Source organism: Solea senegalensis, linkage group LG15 (assembly GCF_019176455.1).
Source record: "Solea senegalensis isolate Sse05_10M linkage group LG15, IFAPA_SoseM_1, whole genome shotgun sequence".
In the NCBI taxonomy this organism is placed as follows: domain Eukaryota; kingdom Metazoa; phylum Chordata; class Actinopteri; order Pleuronectiformes; family Soleidae; genus Solea; species Solea senegalensis.
The window spans coordinates 16,965,527-16,981,746 of NC_058035.1; the positions used below are offsets into that span (position 1 = coordinate 16,965,527).

A 16,220-nucleotide genomic window follows, 5' to 3' on the forward strand; every position below is an offset into this window, starting at 1 on the left:
CTTTTTCTTTTCTTTTCTTTAATGGCAAGGCTCTTCATTTACATATTGTTTATACTTTAAGCTCTTTTAGTAGCCGAAAAAAAATAAAACACACAATGACGACATAGCAGAACATGGAGGACAACCCCTAACCCTAACCCAAGTGAATTTAAAGGCAGAGCAACCTCTAAAATCCAATAAGAATAGAAAAATGGCTCTTTTGATATTATTAGTATGTGATTTCAAACAACATAAAAGCAATTAAGGCACTAAAATATTGACTTTGATGTCATAGGGATGTTCACACGTCACAGATCTGTGCCACATGTGCACCCATGGTACGTTGCCGTGGGAATAATACACAACTCTAGCAATAATTGTGCAGAAGTCACAAAAATAGAATTTTCTATTCTCTCTGTTTTTGAACTTTGAACTGCGACTGCGTATTTCCAAATTTCACAAATTCAATCCGATTTTAACATTTTGAGTACTTTTTGCTCAGGTGTGTTTATATAGTTTGGTGAAAATTAAAAAAATTTTTTCATCAGTCTGTGCTGAAAAAAAACAACTATAAGACTCTATATTGCACATTATTCTAGCCTCAGTATAAAGTGTAAAATGTTTGTTTTAGATAATTCTTGGTGTAAAGTGTGGATCACTTGGCGCTCCACATACCTTGACGTCAGCACGTGTCTTGTCTGTGACCTCCATGATGAACTCACAGCGCTTGGAGTTGGACTGGCTGACCAGGTGGTGCAGGATGTGGAGGTCAACAGTGGCCCCCAGGTTGTCAATGTTGGACACAAAGATGTACTCCTTGCCCTGTTTGATCAGCTGATCCAACAAGCCCGAGTTGTAGAAGCTGGCGTAGATGTCGCCGTGGCCTGGAGGGTACCAGCCTTCTGTGTTTTGCCCCAGGTTTGTGGCCACAGGAAGGAGGGACTCCTTGTTAATGCGAGGGTACCTGGACAAGGGAAGAAAAAAAGTCCAGCCATCATGTCTTAGTTAGTTTAGCTTCACTTTTTGAGATTATTGCTACATATATAAGCACTAAGTTTGATGATAACAATAAGAATTTCTGTCCCTGCATCATATTCGACTGTGACTGCCACTAAGACTTAAGAGAGTAAATCAAATATGAAAATATTTGTGGAATACTTTACAACTGTATGTTTACAACAAGTAATTCACGTTAAAGTCGAAGGCTAAGCAGCACCATTCAGATTAGGGTCAATCAAAATCTCGATATGACCTCTTTACTTGCTTAAACCTCACAATAACTAGGATGTTTCACTGTACTTCCCCTTTTGTGTTACTTTCTCTAATTCCAACCCAAAACATGTATCCTAGGGCCATTTAAACCAACCAGGGTTTGAACTGAACTTCAGAAAGCATGAAACAAAAGAGCTGAATATAATACAGATTTACGAAAGACTGAACTAAGAAAACCGGCCACTTGAACAACAAGTTGCCTGACAGCCATTTCAAAATTCACTGTTGTTTTCACTGCTTTTTTTTGGTCTCCACCATCTCCTTAGTGGAAATATGAGGCTCTTCAGCTTCCTGAGTGTTGACCACTGTCTGTTTGATGCAGAGCAGCTAGTGAACGGTGGGTTAACCAGTGGTAACTACCAGTATAAACCACAGCAGACACCAACGCTTGAATACAGATGGGATGTCAGAGCATTTCAGCTTTATGAAAACAAAAACACACCCATGTGTGAAGTATTTTAACTGGGAGTGAATCTAACACATCACATAGTTGCATTAAAAACAAGAACAATAAGAGAAATGCCAGATCATGCAGTCTTTGTGTCAGTGTACAAAGCTATGTCGTACGAGTTTCTGCCAAGAAAGAGCCGACGAGGCAACAAGCCAATTACTTGGAACAAATGAAAGGGTTTTCTGACAATGCTACGTGTCAGATCGATTTAACAAACTTCATTATGAAGAGCAGCACCCCGTGAGAGCTGGCTGAGGTTTTGGCAGGTCGAGGGGAGAGCAGAATGCAGATGAGCGGGTCAGGTAGGAGGGGCTGCACAGTAGAAACACTCAAGCCTTAAAATTTAGGACTTAGGCCAACTGTTCTGCAAAGATGACAGCGTGTCTGATAAATGCCAGACACAAACAAAGGTTTGACGTCATTGCAGCAGGACACACATTTACTCATTAAACATTTTGTCATATAAATATTTACTCTTCTCGGGACTAACCAGGAAGTTTGCCCGCTTTGATTTCACATGGCCTCCTAAATTCAAATCATTCAAAATTGAGTTCCTGCCCCAGACAACAGGACAGGTCCAAGTGGACAAAAAACTGAATGTAACTACTGTATTTGTCCACACTCTCCATACTTTTCCCTACTTTTGATTGACATCAAATCTATTCAACCACTTTCTCAGTGCTGACATTTAATCCTGCATTGCTGTCCAAAACTGCTTTGTCCTGAAGTCCTTGAGACAGGCAGGATATACAAGTGCACTAAATAATTCAAGGGAAATAGTAAAGGCAAGTTTGACATCACTAGGACATTAAATATTAATGGCTTTCTCTACAAATTATGTGACACTTCCTGTTCAGATGCTGCTGTTATAGGATTTTCAGTGCAGAATCAGCATCCGGCAGCGGCACACAGCAGGAAACTGTCCAAGAAGTGATTAACACACCAGTTTATCATAAGAGGACACTAAGCTTTGTGATCACTGAGGTTTGCTGTTGTTTGAAGTTGTTTTTACGATCTAACATCCTCTATGACAGAGAACACATTACCTTTGTGCTGGTTGATCAAACTGGAGCAGTGTGTTTGTAAAGGGCACGTTCTAATCCAACACAATAGATTGGAGTAAGACACTGCTGTGCAAACGCGATATCCTGATTATCCTTATCCAAATAAGGTCACACATGGAATCGTACATGTCGACATATATACATACGTCTCAATCAGATTAGAACGCGGATGTAATGAGTCATAATCTGACAATGTTCTCGTACTCTATTGGCAAATCATCTTCACATCATAAAATGAATATAGAGCTGAAACAATTCATCGATTAATCGGCAACTATTTTGATAATCGATTCATCGGTTTGAGCTTTTTTCATGATTAAAACAAGATTTCCGATTGTTTAAGCTTCTCAAGTGTGAGTATTTTCTTCATTTCTTTGCTCTGGATAACAGAGAAATCATTAAAAGTGAATCGTTTTGGTTTGTGGACAAAACAAGACATTTGAGAACACCATCATTTCCAGGTTTGACGAACACCGATCAAGATGAATCGGGAAAATAATCCACAGATTATGAAAATAATCGTTAGTTGCAGCTCTATCTGAATAGTTGGCTTATTGCAAATTCTGTTGGCGATAAATGACATTCATAGACCCTGTTAACGTAGTACAAAGTATCCGAGTACCGGCTCGGTTCAGAAATCCAAACTCCTTTTCTACTTTGGTTTTCACAGGGTTCACCTTTTGCCAGCAACAGCAGCTTCTGGCGTATTTTCCAGTGACAATTCACACCAGCACACTTTAGTCTCTGGCACTGATGTGTTTTCTCACCTGCTCTGGTTAAAAGTGTGTATCTTCACGCGGTGGTGTGTGTACTTCTGCAGGATTTTGTTTGTGTCCTCATCCGTGTTGAAGGAGTTCATGAGGACCAGGGGCACGTCTGTGTTGTAAGTCTTGTTCAGGTGCTGTGGGCCGTGAGAAAACAAACACATCAGCCACATTCAGCTTTAATTATCCCGGGAAGTGTCACATTAAAAATATACAACATGTACCCAGCCTGCACATGCTGGCTCTTTTCATTTAGGATGATCACATTGTCAACAGGTGTAACAGAATAGATTACTGTGTAAATGATATAGAATCAGATAACATACTGTCAGAGAAAAGGAGAATGACTTGCTTAAACATTTTATATTGATAATCTTGTGTGGGTTAGGTTTGTGTAACCGTGCAAACAAACTGTCAGGATATTTCAGTACAGTACGACCTGTAGAACACACTTTGACACACGACAGTGTAAGTAATGGCATACTAATAACAAAAAGGATTATTTTTTAAGTCTCTTTCCACCTTGTTAACAGTAGGTGTGCGGTGCTTCAGACTCATGGACAATGAGTATCCTGGAAAATGTCCTGCACTTGGCAAGCGCCATAATTATGATGAATAGCATACATCAAATAGCAAAGCCAGATAAATACCATTTAGTGAACACACCCATACACTTAGGACTAAAAAAACAGGTCTATTGTTAGAATAATAGCTAGGTGTCATATTCATTTATTTAAGTCGTATTTGCTTGCTGTAATAAAAAAAAAAATTCCATCCATGATCCGTAGTTCTTGCTCTGTGAAAAAATATTTCATCTGCGTGGGGAAAAAAGCTTGTCCAACATCTAAAAGGCTGCTGATCATATCAATCCTGGTCTGGCCTCTTTACACCATCTTTTGTAAATGTCTCAATGGCCTGACCTGTATATCTGACAGAGCTCTGAGGTCGGCTGATCAGCTCCTCTCACACGAGATCACGGCTAAAAAAACAGGGTTTTCTGTGGCAGCTGAACTTCCTTTACATGGGAGAGCTGCCCAGACCCTTGAGCAGTTCAAAATACCTCTGAAGATATATCTCTTCTTGATGGATTTTAACAAAACAGTTTAAAGTTAACAGTTAATTTAGACAACTTGACCTTTAGAAAAGTGCTATACAAATAAAGTTTATTAGGGCCAGAGCATGAATGTGAGGAACCTATTGTTCCTGTTGAGATTATTATTATCATTATTATTATAACAATAATAATAATACTTATTATTATTGTTATCATCATCATTAATATTATCATTATTATTATTGTTATTATAATAGTATACCACAGTCTGCCATACATAAAACCTGACAACTGCATATATGAGGACAGGAGAATTGTTTTAAGACTTAGACTTAAGTCTTGACAAACTGCACACTTGCATGCTTAAACTTTATTTAACTCAGGAGAGCACAGCACATCTTCAGCAGCCAGATGGCGACATCCAGTAAAACTCAACATAAATATACAAGAGGGAGGAGGTGCTTAAGAAAGGTGTTCTCACAGGGGACCTATGGGTGTGTGTGTGTGTGTGTGTGTGTGTGTGTGTGTGTGAGATCTATTTTCCCCTCATTCTAAATGGGCTGCCTCAGTCAGGATGTAATCTGACCAGACCTGAGCAGCAACATGGACACAGAGAGCAGTGTGCTGAGAGGAGAGAAGCATCCCAGGAGGCCGTTATGGAAGTATAGAGCAGCCACACACACACACACACACACACTGTACACACCAACATTATTTTAAATGTAACCTGTGTTTGAATGTAATCTGTCTAATAATACAGCAATAAAGTAAAGGTCCAGTGTATAAGAATTAGTGACTCTAATGAAGACACTTTCCCAAGTGCATCAAGGATTGTGACCTTTGCATACCAGGAGACGTTAACACTTATCTCCTAACTCTCTGCACTCCTTCACTCCTTCACTGCTGGAGTTGTTTTACGTTTGACATGAAGAAAATGGTAAATGCATTGTATACATTTTGCCGTATGATCAGGTACGTGCATCCTTTCACATTTATACTCTTGTCCTCTAGGACACAGCGTTCTCTGTTTCAAGTGCCAATCCCAGACCTGCTTGCCTGCACACCAACAGATCCTCTTTCACTACAACATCCCCCAGAAGTCACACCGAATGCCTTTCAAAAGACCACTTTAACAAAAAAAAAAAAGAAAAAGAAAGAAGTCTGTGCATGTCCCTGCCCTGGTGCCTCACACATATTAAGTCATAGAGGCTTGTTTTTGGGGGAATACTCCAGTAGAAAAGGGCAGTAACTGTATTTTTTCCCCTTCTGAATAATTTCATAAACATTTTCTTCTGTGATTTTTAAGGTAGTGACAAAATAAGATTTGTCACACATGACTACATCAGAACACTCAGTGCTGATGGAACACAGATGTTCGTATTACATCGGAAAATACAGCATATCCTCCCATCCTGATGCAAAGTGGCCTTTCTCAGCTACAGCAGTCGGACAAATTAGGCACTAACACTTAACTGCTGCAAAGTCTGGGCAATGGTGAACATGTGTAAGTGTAAGGGAGGACTGCGACATTATTACATAACTACTATTCAATGATTCATGGTCTGAGAGGGGAGGTTTAATGAAAGCAAAAAAAGAACACACAATTAAAATGCCACAGAAACAACGTCTGAGAAGATAATCCTTCTTAAAATGAAGACCCGTAAACATTTTATTTGGGAAACATCAACTCTGCCTGGCTGTAATTTAAAACCTGTGTCCTTACATTGAAGACATAGACGTAGAAAAACTTTGAAATAAGTAAGTGTTACCTCCAATAATCACTCAGCATATTAGTAGTGTACACAATCATGTAGAGCTGCAACTAACGATTATTTTCATAATCGATTCATCGGTCGATTACTTTCTCGATTAATCGTTTGGTCCATAAAATATTTCCAGGTGTTTGTCACACCTGGAAATGATGATGTTCTTAAATGTCTGGGTTTGTCCACAAACCAAAATGATTCACATGATTTCTTTGTTATCCAGAGCAAAGAAATTAAGAAAATATTCACATTTAAACAATCGGAAATCTTGTTTTAATCATAAAATAAAAAGCATCAAACCGATTAATCTATCATCAAAATAGTTATCGATTGATCTAGTAATCGATTAATAATTGATTAATTGTTTCAGCTCTACAATCATGTGAATCATCTATTACTTACACTGTACAAAGTTGCTTCCAGCAGTTAACAATGAGGTTTCTATCCACCATTACTCCACTACAGTGTTTCCAAAGCCAAGTTACTTTACCTCTATCTGTTGCACGGTGAGGTCCAGGAACGTGTTCTCATTGCGGACGCTGATCAGGCTCTTGGGGCCCTTACATCCCATGCTGGTGCCCAGGCCTCCATTCAGCTTCACCACCACCAGTTTGTTCAGACTGTCTGCCACATTGTCGGGCAGGCCTCGAGCAGCAATCTTATCATAGGGCTGAATCTGCAGGAGAGAAACAGAGGATTAGGTTTTTGCCATGTTTTTGTCGCTGTGGTCTTATTCTTCTGTGCGCCAGCTTCTTTTTTATTTTCAGGAGCATCCATACAACTCCCAGGTAGAAATAGCTCGTCCCCTTTATTATTATTTGGAACAACAAACTGGATTCTGTGTTCACCTTTTCAAATGTATTGTCCAGGACTCTACCCTTTACCTGTAGAGTTTACGTGTAAAGTCGAATGTACTTTACACATAAGATAAAATGTGTCAAGCAGAACTGATGAAATTTGGAAACACAAACTGTGATTAACCACATACTTGACCTATGCGAGAGGTATGATGCATGTTTTACAATAAACACTTTCAAACAAAAACATCAAGTGTTGGCATTCATTTATAAGCATTTTATCAACGTCAAATATGTGCAAGGACGGACAGACAACCTGGATAAATCCTGCCTTCAGCTACCACCTGACAGAAGCTTTCTGCTGCTACAGCATTTACAAATCATACAAATTATACAGGTTCTGCCTTTATTACAACTAAATTTTATTCTCAGTATTTCACAAAAACACATACATTGAAACTATTAATTACATTCAACAGTGATATTTTCTTTTGGTCATTTAGCATTACGACATTGTCTAATGAGAGGTAGACAAACACATTTGTGGCACTATTGATCAGTAATTCATTAATGACCTTTGAGCATAACGCCTTCATCAAGTGAGATCTGGACCAATCACTGGTCAGTTCAGAGCGAGAGAGAGAGACGGAGGCCACTCCTATTGGCTGTTATACTTGTCATTCAAGTATTTGTAATAAACACAGCAAAAAACATGTTCCAATATCAGCTGAGCGTTTCAAAGATTATCAAAATCATCTCAGCGCACCTGTGTCACATACTTGGCGTGTTTCCACCGGCTCGCCTCGCCTCGCCTCGCCTCGCCTCGGCACGGCACATTAACTTGCGTTTCCACCAGGTACTTTTTTTAGTTCCAAGCGATCTGAGGCTATACTATGCGTGACGTCGTCAAGAGACGTCCGACACAAGAATCAAGCCACAAACAATGCCAAAGTGTAGATCACTTAAAAAGACTTAACAATCCTAAAAACGTGGGTTAATCTCCAACAATTACCAAAGAAATGTCTAAAATCTCAATATTTAAGTCTGGTGTGTTTAGTGACAGCACTGCTGATCACGAGCTGCATCACAAACCCTGCCGCTGTCTTTCAGTCCAGACAGAGTCTGTGCTCCGGTCATGGAGGAAGTACTGAACAAATATTTTGAATTAACTGATTCTGACGATTCAGTTACACTGAAAACAACTGCTTTACAAGTCGTTAGTATGTGTGTAAAACAAAGTCACCGCAGTTCCGTGCAGCCGTGCAGTGATGATCCGCCCACGTTCAGTAGGTACCATTTTTTTTTGCCGTGGCGAGTCGAGGTGGAAAAGGGCCAAAAAAGGCTTCTGCAGAGCAGGATGACAAGCTGACCATTTGAATCAGGTGTGTTGGAGCAGGGCAACGCTCTAAAACACACACGGCAGTGGGTCCCAGGACCAGGGTTGAGAAACACTGTCCTAGCTCATCTGATGGGTGGAACTCAACAAACAACTGCTTGCTATAGATTTGAACACCAGGCTGAGCAAACACAAGTCCAGACTACTGTTTAACCTATTCAGAATCGTCTCAGGCAAATAAAACATTTTGACTAGGTGAATTGAACTTGCAGATCAGGTAGATCAAGTGCGTCTTCAAAATGGGTGAGTCTGGTCCAGACCTAAGGAACGTGGCACACACACACACCCATAACTGTTAAACATCACGCAGCCTTCTGTCTTTCTGTTGTAGCACAACAACATTCCTGTCAGGACACAGATACCACAGGTTGTTCCTCTAAATTTTATGCTGAAACTAAACTTGTCTCTTATTGCATAAACAGCTCATATCACTGCCCTCTAACTATATTTTGAATACTACACTGGAGCTTACTGAGACCCCCAAGGAACCACGTGGTTCAGGCCATTTTGGACATTTGTTATTGGGTCAGGCTGGCTGGGCAAGTCTAAGTACTGAGTACATTTCTAGAAACTGTCCATGGGGACTTTCGTTCAGTCATTTTTGGAAATATTCCAAATAGGAATTTCTTTTTTATCATAAGCATAAATGCATGCAGAATGATACAATAAATCCCCCCCCCCCAAAACTTTTGTATATGTAGATAGATATAACTATGTGGGTTACCAGCTACATTTTGATTTAACAGTTTCTAGTTCAATTTTAACGCCATCAATCAAACATCTATCTCATGATATCACAAAAATGTCCCATGGCTCGTACACAGCCATGATGTCACTCGAGGAAATAAGAATTGTCGGACTTTAGGAAGGTTTTACAAAAATGAAACTATATATCTATAAACTCTATACTCTATCCAGTTTTTGTAATACATCCATGTCATGTGATGGAGGGATGTACAGTGCATGTGGCATCAATAGGCCTGCAGAAAGTAGCGAGCTATGTGCCTGTGAGTGAGGAATAGCATTGACATCCAACTGTTCTTGCATCAAGTCGGACAAATGATTATGCTACATTATATTATTTACCAACTATATTGAAGTTCCCAACATTCAACTTTGAAGATTTCCCCTTAATTCCCAGAATTTTGCAACCCTAAACCTGACATAATAGACCTTTTTCACAGCAAATAATATCTACTGACAAATATTATTTGTTAACATATAGTAGTAGGACAAACTAAGGACAGGTTACACTTGGCTCTTAAACCTGTGGAATAATTTTAAACCTGATATGCATGCTTATCTGTTTTTTTCACTTTTATGTGAAAGTGAAAAATTACAGTGTCATTATGGCATTGTTAAAATAATTAGTAATGTTAATTGATGTATTTATACTAGCGCTGCAACATCTAACCACTTAAACTATTACTGATTGATTAGTAAATTAATCATCAAGTTATAAATCTACTTCAATCTCAATCCATTGAGAAAATAATTGATTATTCTTTCATGAAAATATTAATTAGTTGCAGCCCTAATTTATACTACATCAATATAAATGAACCAACTTCCTGTCTTTAAATGTTATAAAGTGGTTTGATGCAGCTGCTATGCTGTTCCTTCTTCACAGTGTCTGTATCAGTGTCTTCTCCTTTCCCGCTTTAGCTCGGGAAGTTCCACTGGCGCCAAACATGCAACTACTTTTACCTTTTAGTTTTACTTGATGATGAATGCCGGGAAACTTGGCTTGATATGTTGTGAGTATTCATTTCTTCCCATTGGTACAGATCATTACTCGTTATTGCCTTAGGGCGCTTTTCCACAATACAGTTCCAGCACACGGCTTGACTACACTCAGTTTGGTGTCGATTTCCATTACTCTAGTGCTATAGAGCACAGTCACTGAACTGAAATACAGCGAAAGGGGTTGTGATGCGGCTCATAGACATTTCCTTGCTAAATGTTGGAGATTAACCCACGTTTTCAGCATTTTGATGTCTTTTTAATTGATCTACAGTTCGGTATATATGTCGGCTCATGACTCTTCCAGTGCCAACACCCGGTGGCTGGCAGTCACATTTAGTATCCACTCAGCTTGCTTGGAACCTCGCCAGAGCAGGTACTAAAAAAGCGATAGTCCCAGCTACTATCACTAATGGAAAAGCAAAAAAAGCCGAGCCCAGTCATGCTGGAACTGTATAGTGGAAAAGTGCCATTACTTTGTCTCTATAACACTAACTGTGCCTGGTCCCTGGATTCTCAGGCTTCACACACATTCACCTGCACCGCTCTCTCTCTCTCGCTCAGTGCTGTGACCAATAATAAATGGTTTGGCGGTATACAACGGTATATTTTTAAGCACGAGCCATAAAGGAGCTGCAGCACACTTACAACACAGCCGTTGCAATAGCAGACGGTGTCTCTCAGCACACCCTAATGACCCTCATTCACACCTTGACTCAGTTGAAAGGTGAAACTAACAACCTGGAACTGGGTCAGGGAGTGAATGACCTGTATGACCTTAGCCTACAGAGATTAAATACCTGGAGTATGAATCCACCAGTCAGTCAGAACTGAAGAAACTAAAGCATGTGTAGCTGCCTACAGATCAGACCTGGATGACTATAGGTAGCTCTGAAATCACTGTCACCTTCCTTTCATGTGTCATTACATTGAAAAACTAGATTGTGGTCTTTTATGTAATATCTATTCAAGGTGCGCAGTGATACTTTTATAGATTTTAATTGCTACATAAAACAAAGAGTTGTACTGCATCAAATCATCAATCAAGTCCATGTACTGAGATACGTGTTGAATATCTGACAAACTATGGCTTCAATGTAACTGACATTCATTCACATTCTGCACAACAGCTCTGGAGATAAATAATTCTTCTTTTAAGTAATCTTTTCTCAGGAGTTTTTTTCATATCTTAAAAATAGAAGAAGATTTAAACTATAGAAACCGCCATATACTGCTGTACACATAAGGCACGTGGTCATAATTATAACAATCACGACAATAATGAACCTTAACTGTGGCGAGAACATGCAACAGAAGTGTGGAATATCCACATACTGTACATGCACTGACATTTGTAGCTCCAACACTCTTTCTTCAGTCATATACACGACTTGTAGAGTGCATTTAGATGCCAAACACACAATAATTAATTATTGCTTATAGAAGCTGGTCGACATGTCATCACCACAAGTCGCACTAGAGTGTGGGCAAACTGTGTCAAACTGTGTCAAAATGACCTTCTAATTCCTGTGGTTGCTAAAAATGTTGAACTCATGTTCTAACGTCTCCTTCACAGCTTAGAGAATAATATGTCAAAATGACGCATCTCACCATATCAATGTGTGCAACTCTAATCTAAAACTAGTCTCACCTCTGCCTCCATCTCTCTCTACATGACTTAAATGCTCTCTTTCACTCTATCCAACTTAGGCAAAGCAGCTAAATGAGAAGCTGGATGGAATTCCTCTCCACTCACCACAGACTGAGGAGAGAAGGACTGTGTGTGTATGTTTGTGTATGTGGTTAAATTCGAGTGCCAGCGCGAGCAACTGAGGAAGTCCTGTTAATGTTCAGCGAGACAGGAAAAAAAAATACATGCTCAACTATTTCACAGGAGCTGAGCTTGCATTTACAGGAATGAGGCTCACTGATTTGAAAGACAAATAGTTGTGATCACGGACACTCAGAGATCACTGGATTTCTTCTGTGAGATCAACAAAAAAGTTACAACCAGCTAATAAAACTCTGTAATAATTCTGAAGGACCTCACTGTTAAGATATTGCTTTGATTGAGATATTTAGGATTTAAGTAGATCTTTTTTTGTGTGGCTTTTTTATTTGTAGGTTTTGGGCATCACAACCTAATGATGTCAGATGACTTGGCCAGAATGTAGAATGAGGCAGATAGGAATCCTTTGTTGTTTTTGTTTGTTGGCTTGCTTTTGTTTCCTTCTCCTGCAAACAAATCACACCCATGCGGTCTGATGACTATGTTTAGTTTCAGTTGGCTACTACAATAATAATGTTTTAATATTGTTTTGTATCGATTGACAATGCAACTTAGCCTTAAGTGAACAACTTAATTCATAAGTGCAGGCGCTCCTTCTTCCTCCTCTTCCTCCTCTTCCTCACACATGCATCAGACATTGATCTGAGCAACACTGGAGCCATCCGGAGCAACATACAGTATATATTATTTTTCCATGCTCTGATCTGACCTTCCTCCCATATTTTTAAATACAAACTAATCTGCTCAGAACAGCACACTCCCAATGACCACACAGGTCCAATTGTATTGCCTTTTATTATATTTTTTAACTATAATGTCTTTACATTGTATGTAAGGTGACCAACAAATAAAATGTATTATTACTATTATTATTATCATCATTATTATTTTTTTTGTTCTTCTTCTTCTTCTTCTTATTCTTATTATTATTATTATTAATAATAATAATAATAATAATAATAATAATGATAATAATAAATTATTACTGAAAATATATCAGTAATAATTTAGAAAATCTGTATACCGCCCAGCTCTTCCCAGCTGCAATGAATGTACTGTATGTTTTGAAGCACAATCCCCCCACACACAATGCTACATAAACCAACCCGAGAAGGACGAAACAGCAAAGACAGTGGAAGACTGGAGAGAGCTATAAAAGAGTGTCTTAATCCTTTATCATATCTGAAGGCCACTGTGGTTCCCTGATGTGCTGCAGAGGAATCGTTCAACTGTTGCTCACTGTAATCTGTATATAAGTACAGTTTGGAGGTCCTTGTTCTTCACTTGAGTCCTTTCATTTTATTCTACTCTGCACTTCTATTACAGTATACAGCTGAGGATGAAATTATTAACCCCCCCCATGAAAACTTAATTGAGAAAATAATTAAAAACAATAATAATACTGCAATAATGATGAGCTTTGGCTCAGACTGCAATGGTCAAAGGTAGAAGATATGAATCCTACAACATCACTAATCTTATCAGTTGAGGCTGGTTTAGGCCAGAAGAATGAATTTGTACAGTAAGTCATAAAGGCAGCAGCATTTTTTTCACACACTTCCTTCTTGTCCTGTTCCAAGTTGCATTTCCAGTTTAGAATCAGTTTTTAGAATCCTGTTAGGCCAGTAACCACTGGTCCCTTGGGATGTTTTGTGACGCATCTATTGTCGTGTGAGCAAACTGATGACTTGTACTTTCCGTGAAAAGAAAGGAAACGAAAAACAGCGACATAAGATGTGGCAGAAAACAAACAAGAAATGATGTAAGACCATGATTATTCTTTTAAATGTGCACATTTGTCTTGATGCCTCAGCTTCACACCTCACATGTGGTGATGTTTTACAGAAAGCTCATTACAATGAGTTACAGATGCAGAGAAGGGAAGTTAGATCATCTGACTCTGACTGAGTCATGGTGAAAAACTGCATGTAGTTACATCCATTTCAAAATCTAAGCTTCTCTGATGTACCACAAATGTAGCCACCTAAGAAATGGCAACATGTAAACATGCACATGTAAATACTGCAGAGATAGTCCTTGTTTGTATCAACTAACTGCTCAGAAATGATAACTTTTCATGAACTCTTGCCATTCAACAGCAGAATATGACTAATCCACATCAACTGTAGATCAACTCCTATCTGATACTTAGGCTACATTGATCACACCAGCTCCTTCTTAATCCAACCCTAGTTTGTTTGCTCGGAGAGTTCGGTTGGTTTGGGGAGGTGTGAATGTGCAACCGGACTCTGAAGTGAACTCTGGTCCGCCTAAAAAAACGTAGGTCTTGATTCGGTTCAAGTGAACCAAATGCAGGAAGCGGGCTACAACGCAGGGCATTGTGGGTAAACACAACAAAGCATACGTGTCGTATGTTCACGTAAAACCATAGGATTTGATGCAGCTCCATGTTTCGCTTTTATGTGGAGGAAACAGAAGTTGTCCTGCATTGACCAATAGAGTTTTCTTGTTCATTGTTTGTCTCGTCTTCTCCTTCAGTAATTCGTGATGCAGCGCCACCTCAGACGAGGAGGGGAATACGTTATTCAAAAGGTTTGGTTTGTTTCACTAAAGTACGATCCCCAATCGCACCAAGTCTAGTGGACTATTAGGTGTGAAAACCACCTTTTGCTTTGCTTAAAATTGCAGCTAACAATATCCTCTTTTGGCTAAATTCCTCTCTGTTGCTGCCGTTAGCATTCCATTCCTTCCTCTTACTGTGTACTGTGTGTGGGTTTATGATCGGCTTTGGCTACGATTAGCATTAGTGAGAACTTTTTCATGTACACTTTTTTGGGATGTAAATAGCCACAGGCATTCACATAATCTATTTAATATCATTTTTATTAGCTCCTTAAAATGTTCACTCAGTGAGTGAAACGGACCGAAGAATATGATCCAAAATAAGCATTTTAACTACAGAATTTCACCGACACCAGCTGTAAATATGGACTGATGAGCTGTTTGTATACACTGTAATAATAATAATAATAATAATAATGATAATAATAATGATAATAATAATGATACACACACCTGTCAGAATACTCTTTTTGAATTTTTGTTACAATATAAAACAAGTGCACTTTAGGGGGAAGATGCCTCACTCTGTTGGACTTATTGGAATTCAGACACAGTGGTGTGACATTAAAATGATGGTGTATTTCCTCATGAAATGCTGACAGTGGAATTCATAGAGCTCACAAACAGCCAAGGTTAATGTCTGACATACACCTGATGTGAATCATCGCTGGAAAATGTTTGACATAAAAAAAAAGAAAAGTGTTTTTTGAGCACTGAATAAGTCATTGCTGCACCGATTACCATTTTCACAGCGACACATGCTGAATCTCACTGAGACCCATTTCCTATTCATCTATTCTCGAGGTTTATTTAGGGACGTGTATTGGGGAGCTCTATTTAAGAAGAGGAGAAGCAAAATCGGAGGAAGTAGGCAAAAGCAGCAGGACTCAGTCCAAACTGGGCAGAGCCTTGCTACTTGTTTTTATTTCGCAATCGTTATGCTCAATGTTGACATCACAACTTGTGGTTGAATGCATCTCAGTGTCAGCTGACTGATTTGGCATCTGACAAAACCCTCATAAATTCGGTAGTATCGCTGTTAAGTTGTCACCTTGACAATTCATCATCTCCTATTCCTGTAACAACACTTGGATGGAGGTCATTAGGGTTTCTCGGTAGGATTTTAATATCTTCCTGGTTTTATTTTATTGCGACAGGCTAATCACAAGCTGTATATGTTTAACACCCACACACTATGTACAGTACTATGAGGAGCTACAGTCACACAAAGGGAAGTTCTTACTGAGTCTTCTGGAGGTCTTTGTATCTTAATCCACTCCACTGAAGGCCCCTTCACCTGCAGGAATCTGTGGAAAAGATTCGTGAAGCCCTCAGAGTCTTTCTTGAACACCTGAAAAACACATAAAAGGATTTTTAGAAATAATCAAACCTTCATACGTGACAACGAGGATGAGTGAGGTTTGCAAAGTCAATAACAGTTCAATTCTGTTACCCAGAAAATGTCTTTAAAAACCACATAATCTTCATTTCCTCCTCCCCCGTGCATACAAATGTGTGTGTGGATTTGATTGTTTACAATTAAACAGTGAGATGGGAGGTTT

At 39.1% G+C, this 16,220-nt stretch overlaps 1 protein-coding gene across 2 annotated transcripts in view; it reads right to left on the reverse strand.

Annotated features, from left to right (window-relative positions):
- ugp2b (UDP-glucose pyrophosphorylase 2b) overlaps positions 1-16,220 on the reverse strand; it is a 29,125-nt gene that overhangs the window by 5,731 nt on the left and 7,174 nt on the right. For both annotated transcript variants that reach the window (XM_044046172.1, XM_044046171.1), the window contains exons 3-6: positions 15,902-16,009; positions 6,841-7,026; positions 3,534-3,667; positions 655-943 (exon numbers count right to left, since the gene is read on the reverse strand). In XM_044046172.1, the coding sequence (XP_043902107.1) occupies positions 655-943; positions 3,534-3,667; positions 6,841-7,026; positions 15,902-16,009 (717 nt within the window). The remainder of the gene's footprint in view (positions 1-654; positions 944-3,533; positions 3,668-6,840; positions 7,027-15,901; positions 16,010-16,220) is intronic.